Raw genomic sequence first — 12,015 nt, forward strand, 5'->3', positions numbered from 1 at the left:
TCAATGTGTTCAGATGAACTGCTGTTTGGAAATCACTGGCTCATTCTTCGAGGAATGGGAGGACTGGCAAAATTACTGGATACATGATGCTGTCATCCCATACCTCTGAGGAATATCTTGTTTTTTTGTTCCAGTTAATTCACCAGATTATCACTTCATTTACTGCCCTTCATGTTTTTCACCACTATTCCTGAAAGCGATTACAGGCCACAAATTCCTACTTCACGAAACATATTTCTCTGTTAGGAAGCATGTTTATACACATTTTAAAATGTGTGTTCACCATTACAAATCACATGTTGGGGACAGAATGAGAGCAGGCTAGGACGCTCAAGAGACTTTCAACCTAAAGAGTTTTTGCCCTGAATACAGTTAGAAAGATGTTTCATGTCTCATCTGAACGGTTTCCTCAGTTCTAATAGCTGTTGGAAAGCTCCAGGTATTTAACCTCTAACGAAGCTGAGTACCTGTGAAGTGGCTGTTTGTTGTCCTATATGCAGGAGACAAGTATAGGAGAATTAAACAGAGGAGAGGAAAAGATACAAGGAGGCAAAGTGGGAAAAAGCAGGACACTTGTTGGAAAACTATGGAAGCTTGTTTCGGCCACAAATTTCAAGTTCGTTTTTTTTATTATTATTTTAACTTCCTCCTGTCAGAATTGTTTTATTTTTTATTTTTAAAAAGGCAGAAAAGGGCTTCCGTAGGAAAACGGGTTGGCTAATATGGGAAAAAACTGATAAGAACATCGGGAGGACAAACAGATGATCTGAAAAAATGCAGGAATGAGACACAGGCAGAAGAATAAAAACAGGAAGTAAACCAACAATAAAAAGTCCCACTGGAACATGAAAAGTAATTAAAGCATGATGCAGAGAGAGGAGAACACAGAAGGCTCAGGATGACATTTTATTTAAAACACACTGAAAACTCATACACAACACAGGTTTCATGATATCTAGTTTGTAGACAAATAAGATAGGATAGACTTTGTCCCTGAGAGCATATTCATCCTCTGCACCAAGGGATCAGATCAAATCTTTTAGATGAAACCTGGTGCGATCACATTGGGGTTCGTACCCTCCAATATCCCCTTGTGATGCTTTGAAACAAACAGATAAATGTTTTGCCTTCTTGTTTTTGAAGCTTCACTCACACACACAACTTACTGCAGTTTTATATTGTATCATTAAAGCTCAGTGAATCTATCATAATCTGCGGTTCGCCTATGCAGATTAAGCAAAACATTCAAAACAATTGTAATACAAGAATATTAAAATAATAGATGGTCTTGTAATAGAAGCTCTGGTTCAGGTGGGCTGAACAGGAAGAGTGCAAGTGGGGATTTTTGCATGTGAATATTTTTGCTCATGCAAACAGCTTAATTAAAAACACTGTTCTTAAAGCTAGAAAACACTAAAAACACTGTGTAACTCTCAATATTCAGAACAGCAGGACTAAAGTATTAAAGCTTTTAGAAAGGCAACACAGAAGAGACCATCATCCTGTTTCACACGTATCCACTTGCTTATTTAACGCATCGGATGCTTTTACCTTGGCAGGCCATGCCCATTGGCTTATAGCCCGGCTTGCAGACACAGTCGTCGGGGGAGGTGCTGCCAGGCTGGGAGGTGTGCTGGGCGTCAGGGCAGGGCAGGCAGGTGCTCACACCTCCCGGTGTTCCCTCTGGTTTATAAGTTCCAGGTGGGCATGCTGTTAAGATGAGAGATACTGCAGTTAAAAAACAAATCCCTTCTTAATTTAAACACAAGTAAGACACAAAGAGACATCTGGTAGGAAAAGAATTAGAATTAGAATTAGAATTCAACTTTATTGTCATTGCACATGCACAGGTACAGGGCAACGAAATGCAGTTTGCATCCATCCAGAAGTGCTTTAGTGATATAGATATATTACAATATATATTAGCAATAATATAGATATGTGAGTATATTACAGAAATGGGTCTATTATGGTATGTTATAATGTACACGGTATGAAGTATGTTGTGAATATTCTATAACTATAAGTATGTACAGGCTGTAGTGAGTACAAGCTATGTACAGGATATGAACAGGATATAAATATGAAAAACTATACAGAATATGAAATAAATAACTTTACAGAATCTGGGATATACAGCTATACAGAAATGGGAACTATGCAAGTTGTAAACAGTTGTAGGATTAAAGATTATCGAATGTACAGAATGATTATTTACACAGAGCTATACAGTAGTGCAGTTAAGATAAGTGAGGGTGTAGATAGTTTCTACAGAGGCTATATAAAGTGCTAGTGGTTGTGAGTGGTGGTTCAGTCCATGTTATTATTGTGTTTGAGGGTACAGTTGTCCATTGTGGGTGTGTGTATGTTCAGTCCATGAGTTTAACGTGGGTCAGATGTCAGGAGGCAGAGTTCAGGAGTCTGACAGCTGTGGGGAAGAAGCTGTTCCGGTACCTGGTGGTCTTAGTCCGGAGGCTCCTGTGGCGCCTCCCAGAGGGCAGGAGGGTGAAGAGTCCATGTGATGGGTGACTGGGGTCTCTGATGATTTTCCCAGCCCTTTTCAGACACCGCTTCCTGTAGATGTCTTTTATGGCAGGAAGTGGTGCTCTGGCGATGCGCTGGGCAGTTTTCACGACCCTCTGCAACGCCTTCCGGTCCGAGGCAGAGCAGTTCCCGTACCAGACTGTTATACAGTTGGTCAGGATGCTCTCGATGGTGCAGCGATAGAAGTTCACCAGGATGTCTGAGGACAGGTGGTTCTTCCTCAGAGTCCTCAAGAAGAAGAGGCGCTGGTGAGCCTTCTTGACCAGCTTGGAGCAGTTGGTCGTCCAGGTGAGATCCTCGGAGATGTGGACTCCCAGGAACTTGAAGCTGCTCACACGCTCCACAGCCGTCCCCTTAATGTGGATGGGTGGATGTGGGTCAGCATTCCTCCTGTAGTCCACGATGAGCTCCTTGGTCTTCTCGGTGTTAAGCAGCAGGTTGTTTCTGTCGCACCACTCAGCCAGACGATCCACCTCCTCCCTGTAGGCGGCCTCATCGTTGTCACTGATGAGGCCAATCACCGTGGTGTCATCTGCAAACTTAATGATGGTGTTGGAACCATCAGCAGGTCTGCAGTCGTGGGTGAAGAGGGAGTAGAGGAAAGGGCTCATCACACAGCTGGACGGGCGTGTACAAAATGAAAGTTTTACTGAAATGAAAAACTGTCTGACGACTGCAAGACATCGAAAAGCTTCACGGACAGAAGTGAAAAATAGCTTCGCAGATTTATGAGCAGACTTTAATCATTTTCATGTCTGGACATGTAGCAGTGGAAAATCTGGAAAATATGACAAAATGATTCTTCTGGCAAGGTAAAAAAGAAGAGTCCAGCTCAAAGTTAATTATTCCAGGCAGGGAAAACGTTTGTGGCACTGAACACCATCTTTATTACAAAGAAATGCAACAATCAAAGAAAGCTTTATGAGCATCTAAACCCAGTTATGCACATGGGAAACATTAGAAAATCCTTTTTGATCACCTGCACTCATTCACAGGATGCAGTGTGTTTCCTATTAGCATCACCTGAGTCGGATCAGGTCACAGCACGCTGTGAGGCTGAATGAGGAGGAGGGGGTGGGGTCGAATGAACCTCGTTAAACCTTCTTTTATTCATAGATCAACTTCTGAAAACGGGTGCAGTGAAAATGAATCAAAATAAAGCTACTTTCTCATTTGGGTTGTAATAAAGAGCAGATTACCTGATTAATGACATAATTCACTGATGTAATCTGCAATGACCTCATAAGTCTCTGATGTTTAACTGCTTGGAATTACCTCTAAAAATCAGATTATGATTATTTGAATTATGCTGTTACTGGGGACAAGGGCTCTTACCAGCTGTTATCTTGGTACTTTCTCACAAACGATTATTTGAGCCAGCAATTCCCATAATTCACTGTGATTACTGGTGTATTTTGCAGTAGACCAAATGAAATGTTTTGTTTTTGTTCCTCTGTATCCACTGTGATGGAAGCTGTAGTCATGTGATCCTTGAAGATCTTTTCAGTTATTTAAGATTGTACACAATTTACCATCACGTCCTCTGGTAGAGTCAGGAAAACGCTCCCAGGATTACCTGCAGAAGTAACACTAACTAACTCTTGTAAAATCGAACCAGGTAGACCTTGAAGTCGGGCTCAGCCACAGTCCCACAGATCAGCTGATCTCAGTGCCAGACCACATTAGCTGATGGCTCACCCTTCTCTACATCAGAACAGCAAATCTCTTACAACGCACAGATCTAATTGGTTTATTACCATTAATCCCAACCCTACACTACAACAATATAAATATTTGCTCTTAAAAAAAAGATCTCTGACGTCTAAACAACAAGCTGACAAAAAAGTAACTGAAATGTTTCAAAAACTCTTTATATTTTTAACAAAATATCGAAATATTTTTGAGTTGTCAGTCTCCAAAACACAGGGTTAGGGGGAAAACACAGATGATTATTTCCCTCATGGTTACATCACTGCTCCCAAATTGTCTGCTTAATGTCTGAAGCACTAATTTTAACCTGAATAATTTTATTGTATCAGATTCTTAATAAATATATTTAAAACAATACCGTCATGTCATGTGCTGGTTTCATATCAAATATGTGTTGAGACAGAGGTTCAGTGATTGGTTGGCAACCATGCGGCAACCATCAGTTGCTAGGGAAAAAATGTGTCCCAGACTGGTTGGCAAGTGGTTGTGGAAGGTTGCTGCACTGAAAAGCTCCTTGTGTTAGCTTTGGTCACCAGCAGTTCACCTGTAGTTTGTAACACCAACTTGGACTTTCCAACCTTTGCCAATTACTCGCTAAGCGGCAGTAAAGATGTGAAGAGTGCGATCTGGAAACAAAGACCATTCACTTTCAGAGTAAAAGCTGTACTTTTGACAGGTATTGGCAATAATAAGACACGGGTTTCACTTTGGAGGTGAACGCTCTCCTTTTCCGGTATGCATGGCTCCGTTTCAAGTGTCACTACCGCTCAGTGTTACCTAGCCAGTGTTTTCAGACAATTTTCGCATCTACACAAATTATGGGTGATTACGGCAATCTGGTAGCAACTAAAGCAATGACTAGGAGGCTTTTGATGCACCACTCTCTTTGCGACTGACTTCACCCAGCAACCACTCGCCATCTAGTTGGAGAAGACCCCGTCCCCTAGCACTGACTCACCTCTGGGCCTGTGTAAATGAGGACTACAGCGGTCCTGACTAAACTATGATCATCATCGACAACCCCACATAATCAAACCCACATTTCCAGGAATTACTTATGACTTATGAATAACTCTTAGTGTTTAAGTGAGATTGCGGTTACAAGCTGAAAGAGTCGCAAAGATTCATATTGAGAAAGGACCAAAATATTGGAGTTAATTTGTTAATATAACAGTTGTCATTTCATTCCTGGCTGCTGCACCGTTACAAATGTCACGGTCTATTCAAGCGCTTCCAAGAGTTGTTTGCATTAATTGGAAAAACAAATCCACAACACTGACGACAGCCAAATCACAACAGGCTCCAGAGAGGAGGGAGTTTCAGACGGTTTAATTTGGTGCCGTGTGTTTAAAACGAGAAAAATCATAAAGTCTCTAGATCCACACCCACACACATCGTTTAAACATGTTTAATACATTTTTTAAAAGTACATCCACGTGGGATATCTGATGGGATTGAAAACCCTTTAATGTTAGCACCAAGACTAATTATGAGCTTTAGTACTATTTTAAATAGAAATGACAGCAGTGGGAGCAGTAACGAGGTCTCCGGCTTTGTTAAAGAGAGACATTTAGCGAGCAGGTTTAATTATAAAGTGCAACAGAGAATCGACAGTACTAATATTCTTCACAACTCATTTACTCGCTGCTAAGCCAGAGGCCAGGTGTGACTTTCCACTGCTGAGCCAGTGCCAGCCTGGCCTGTCCCGACACTCGCTCCCTCCTCCTCGGCTGCTGCAGGTCAGCCAGGAGATGTTAACCGACTGTAAAGCAGGCACCGGCTGCTGGCACTGAAACGCACCCAGTAACCCACATCAAAACACACACACTCAAAGAAAAACCATGTGGCATACCTGCCCTGGTGCAGACAGCATGGGTCTGCTGCTCTCGCTTGATAACAAAAGCAGCTGATGCGTCTTCTCCTCAGTGTGTTTTTGAAACTCCGAGGAGGCATCTTACATAAGACGTAACGACAGCTGAAAGTGTCCTCTCTGTGCGAGTCCTCGGGAATCTGTTTTACGGCTTCATTTAAGGTTTACAGGAAGCCTAGTTAGTTTTAATGTGAATAATAATTCACCCAGTGTGCAACAGTGGAAATACTGTATCTGAAAAATATAAAATTTCAGTTCCTGGCAGGATGCATGTGCTGGCAGGTAGAAGTGCAGACACATACATGATGACTGTACACACACACACACACGCACACACACACACACACACACACACACACACACACACACACACACACACACACACACACACACACACACACACACACACACACACACACAGTGTATAAGAGGAAAGGATATATGATGAAAGAACAAGCAGCTGTGACTCCTAAATAAAATGCTTTAAAAAATGGAAAGTTAACACACAGAAAACTTTGCGAACTTCCTTTAAAATGCATCAGAGCTCCAAAAGGCAGACCCCATATGGATACTAATTGTATTTGGATCCTGCTGAATTGCACAGCAGTCAAAAATCTCATTTTGGGTCCGTCTGCTTATTGCCTATGGCTGTGAAGTAAACTCTGGTGCACTGTACCCTTCATTTAGAGAGGAAGTGAACCGTCAGCAGCCAGATGACCATGAAACAGAAAGATCCCGCTGTGTTGGGACTGGGCTGTAACCATGTGGAGGGACGGCAGCTGGTCAAAGAAAACTAGTGTACCCAGTAATGATCTAAGGAAGGAGAAGAGACGGTCTCTGATCTGAGGCTGCTTATTTGAAGTTAGAGCAATGTTTGACTAATAATGAAGAGAAATACCCAGTAATAATATATGCATTTAAAACGAGCAGCTGTCTAAGTCTAATGGTGTCATGGTGCACAAGGGAGAAATATTACTTTAATAAAGGACGTTGTGAGACAGCCAAACACATTACAAGAAAACAGGCAGATAAGATAAAGAGCCTTTATCGAAATGGATGCGTGTTTTCCCAACGAAACACGTCTCCTTTATCTTTCTGTAAAGTGGAGGCCGACTTTGATTCTCTCAGCCGCTGACGTGACCTGTCTGCTCCACCCAAAACTAAACAAAAACTATGAGTAGACGGGCGATGAACTGATTCTACAACTGTACCGAAAACTAAAGTCATAGACCTCAATGTTTATAAAAGGATTTAAATACATCTGTTTTAGGTCAATTCTACTTCCACAATCCTGTTGTAGTAAAAATTCACTAGAGCAACAAAAGTGTGTTAAATAATCTGCAACCTCTGGGGCAGAGACACGAATCCAGCGCAAAAGAGCAGTTCCTCTAAAGGCCAAAAAACAAGACCTTCAGGTTAAACCACAAACAGAATGAACAGAGATGCTGTGACATCATCGATTGGTTTCTGAAGGCCTGTTTTGATGCATCACGATCAGCGTATTCACTGTTGATTCATTTTGAAAGATTGTGGTGAGGCGGGGCAAATCTGACTGTAAAGCCACTTGTTCAACGGCCAGACACTTTTCAATTCAAGTGGTCAGAGAGTGACTATCATGGGTACAGGATAGCTCTCCTTTTTGAAACATGGCATGACCAGGATTTATTAAAAAAAACCCACAATCCAGCAGGAAACTCAGCCGACAGTGTTTACAGAAGTCAGAAAACCGTTAACCCCTGGACCTCTCTACAACTGGAAGTCTTTCTGCAATTAGCAGACGGTATAAAACATGGGCAAAGCTTCCAGATCAGAAAATTAAGCCAGTGCAGAAGTGCCTTCAACCTTCCTTCTACCTAAAGGTTTTAAGATCTTATGGTATCTGTGGAAAAGGACTTCCAGTCCTATTGAGGTTTCATAGACATATGACAACTAACCACTTGTTGTTAACTTTGAATGTGTGACAATCAGGGTAAAAATGTAAGATCAAGTAAATAAGGCTGTAGTTACACAAGGTTTAAACTTAGAGAGTGTTTAAACAAGAGAGGAAAGTTTGAAAATGTTCATGCCTGTCTGAGAAAAGAGTATAAAGTGTGTAGTGAGGGGTTATACAGCTTTATAACATCTATAATAATTGTAAAAAATAAAGCTACTTCACGGATTTCACCTATCGCGGGTTATTTTTAGAACTTAACACCCGCGATAAACGAGTGACCAGTGTATTACCCAACAGGTTGGCAAAAACTTCTGTGTGATTAGTTTAGTTTTTTCTCATCTCAGCATTTCATCCAGGTTGATAACAGCGTCTTGGAGGAGTTAGAGAACAGTAAGAAACAGGTTTTGGTTTCTACAGCTCACATAGTCCTCACAGCTCACCTGTTTACACTGTTGTAATACTTAAAGTTGTGCATTACTGGAGGCTGGTGGATGCTGACATAGTTCACTGGGTATCATGTTTGCAGTGCTTATTTGATAAAGTGATTATTTGATGAAGATAAATGTGGCTTATCTATGCTGTTTATTCTAAAAACTCTGTTCTTCTTTTGTTGTGTTTTGCATGTATATGTTAGCACTAATTAGCAGATGTGTCTGTATTAAATGGAAGATTTGCAAATTAAATCTGAAGGAATTCCTCACAAGCAAACTCTCTACATCTGCTTCCTGTAATGATCATAAAAACAACAACATGTTCTCCACTTTAGTAGAAACAGCCCTCATCACTGATATAGATCAGGGTCAAACTTTACTTCTGAAAACAAAAACTTCTAGCTTGTGAGAATTAACTGTCTAAAGCGTCGCTAACACATATTACAGGAAAGAATAAGAATACACTCTCTCAGCATTAAATATTAAGCTGAAAAGAAAATGACAAAACCAAGCACAGGCACGTTCATCTGTTAAAGTCTTCTCTCTTAATATGAAGTAAGTCATTTAAACTGGCAGACATGTCATGTCCGGGAGCCAAAGTTACTATCACACGAGAATCTTTTTTTTTTTTTTTGGTCTCAGGGGGAGAGACTGGGTTCGATTAGCCGGGCCTAAAAACAGACCGGGACGGAAACGATGAAAGGACATCCAGAGGGAAAGCGAGAACATCTGCCTCCTCAGCCACAAGGACAAACAGGCAGAGAGGGAGAGCGGTTTTCATCTGAGAGATACATATTCTGCTTAGTCCAAAAAAATCCACAAACACATGCTTCAAAACACACAAGTTAATCCATACAGTACTTGTGCAGCCACTGCTTCCCACATGCTATTCTGAACATAAATCTTTTATGTTTTACAACAAACTGAAATAAGACTGTAGTCAACTTTGAAACAATCTGAAACCTCAAAAAAGTTGAGTCATGTCAGTCACTGTGGTTGCTAAGTCACTTGGCAACACACTTTTTAATTACTGACTGAAATTAGCACTGAAATACTCCAAGCTGGTATCAAACAGACAGCTGTTGATTTAGGTTCTTGGGTAGATGTTTCGTGGTCCTCGTGGTTTCCTTTAGCTCTTAGTCATTCCTGGTGTTGGCCTTTATTTTTCACTTATCTTCATGTTTCAGTGAAAGCAAGCCATCTTTTGTTTTTTTCTTGCTTTATGTTTGTTTTCATGAATCTCGTTGTGATTTTCTGCTTTTCTATTTTTCCCTCCTTTGAGACTGGCTGTCCAGAGGCCTGTACTACAAAGCACAATTAATAGGTTAGCAAGCGATGTAGGGTTTAAGATCAGAGTTTTCTGCGTCTCTTGTTTTTACCTGGCTAAAATCACCATGGTAACTGATGCCCAGCATCAGGAGCTGGTTATGTTCAGATTCCCAGTTTGAAAGTTCCACAATTTTACTATTAATTTTATTTACTGCATGTTTTCTTTGATATAGATTTACCGCTGGATGTTTTCTGTCCGCATCTTGTAAAGCAGTAGCTCACTAAAATGAAGCCCAGCTTTGAAATTACAGCAGTGCAGACTGTTTGTTGCATTGTCACTGAAATGTGCATGTATTCATTTGGTGATGGGGAAATGTATGAATGTGTTTATACTTGGTTCTAATCTGCTGGAATTGCAGCTACTTCAACAAAGAACACACAGAAAGAAATAGCTGTCACATTAGAAATAGAGAGTAGCAACGAGAGCACACTCAACAATAAAATAATTAACTGGAATTAAAGTGTTAATTTTATCATCGCTAAATCCCAATATTAACAAATTTCCTGTAGTATTAATTTGTCTTATTTGTAACATTGTTGCATTTTACTGTTATATTTTTAAATTCGTTTATCACGTTTTTGTCACCATCATCTAATAACATCTGTGTTTAGAGTAGGGGACACTCATAGGGATCATTTTCTGCCAAAGAAAAGATACTTGTTATCACTGTTTTAGGTTTTATTGAGCCAGCTAATGCTGACTAAAGAAAGCCTGGCTGTGTTGAGCTTTGTTTGTAGTACACTCCTCAGGTTACGTGTTAACCATAAGTTACCACAGTGATTTAGCCAACTAAAAATACAACCACTTTCACAACACAGAAAACTCTGACTTTAAACTCAACATAGCTCGGCAAGCCATTAATCTTGCTTTGCAACACACCCTTGGGGGTTTGCATTTGGTCAATAAATCATCTGTTTACTTTGTCTGCCTTTGTGTCCTATATTTGGGCCCACAATATCCCCTGACAAGAAGCTTACATTAAAATACTCATTTCTTAAATGATACAAAAAAAGAACATTGTACTTTTCAGAGTAAGACAGTGAAAATGTCATTATGCGACTGGCACAAAAATCCACACACTGCAATGACAAGGCTCGCAGACAGAAAACTATGTGTGTCATATAAATTTTGGATTTAGGAAAAATAAATGTTGATGACACAATGGGTAGCTAACAAATCCAATAATAAAAGTGCAAAATAGTCCAGCCACCCTGTAATATTTGTGATGCTGTGACCCAATTCTGTGTCTGCCTTTTGTCCTCAGAGCAAAACAATAGGGACCAAGGAACTCCTGCAATACTGCAAACAGGCTGCCAAATCTGGACAGAGGCCTGGCCATTTGTGGTCAAAGGCCCTCTCACACGAGAAATGCTGTTAAATTGGAGCTGAAATTCCAGGGTTTCCACTGCAAAAACAATGTTCACATGCAAGGAAACTTCTCCTTCTTAGCCAAGGTTTCCCATACACACTTAAGAAGCATAAATAGACAATGGAAACAGACAATTAAAATATATAGTCTGGGCTACACAAACAGACACTCACATAAAACCCTGACAGGCACATGAAGGAATGCTTGAAAAGGTTCGAATATTTCACCTCAGGTAAGTGGTCCATGTATACATTGGAGAAGGCAGAATACCTGCATCTTGCACAGAAATGATCTGGACCACCAAGGAGGCTGAAACTGGTGGAACTTAACGATGTGAAGAACATAAACGACCAAAACACAAAGTGTTTACCCATGAAGGTAAGAAAGCTAAACACATTCAAAATTATTGGCAGATTAGTGACACATTCAGTTGCAAACTCCCCCATCAAAGCATTAAAATGGCCTCATTTACTTGGGGTTTAATCCAAGGTAAACCTGACAGGTAAAACCGTCAGGATTTACTACAGAGGTGCGGTATAAATTCTGTGATTGAAAGGCATGAAGTTATTTTTGCAGCTGGCCTTACTGCACATGTGCTTGTGGAAGTTTAAGAGCTCTTCAGAGATGAGAGCACTTACAAGAATCACACAGTTGTTACTCAGGTTTTCTCTATATGGAAGATCATCGAGCATCAGGATACATGGTTGAATAACAGAAGAATTTGGGAATTCCTGTTGTACAACGAAGCTGTCATTTTCAAGTGCATCAACAACAGAGAAGTGATGCCAAGAAAAACAAGAGGAAATTACAAATACAAGGTCAACAAAA

General features: G+C 40.5%; 1 protein-coding gene across 2 annotated transcripts in view; it reads right to left on the reverse strand.

Moving 5' to 3' along the window:
* Positions 1–12,015, reverse strand: part of svep1 (sushi, von Willebrand factor type A, EGF and pentraxin domain containing 1) — a 109,147-nt gene that overhangs the window by 44,562 nt on the left and 52,570 nt on the right. For both annotated transcript variants that reach the window (XM_085349514.1, XM_085349513.1), the window contains exon 4: positions 1,552–1,710. In XM_085349514.1, the coding sequence (XP_085205640.1) occupies positions 1,552–1,710 (159 nt within the window). The remainder of the gene's footprint in view (positions 1–1,551; positions 1,711–12,015) is intronic.

This window comes from Diplotaxodon limnothrissa, linkage group LG3 (genome assembly GCF_057381915.1).
Source record: "Diplotaxodon limnothrissa isolate DT_005_m linkage group LG3, D_limnothrissa_male_GT1.1, whole genome shotgun sequence".
NCBI lineage: Eukaryota > Metazoa > Chordata > Actinopteri > Cichliformes > Cichlidae > Diplotaxodon > Diplotaxodon limnothrissa.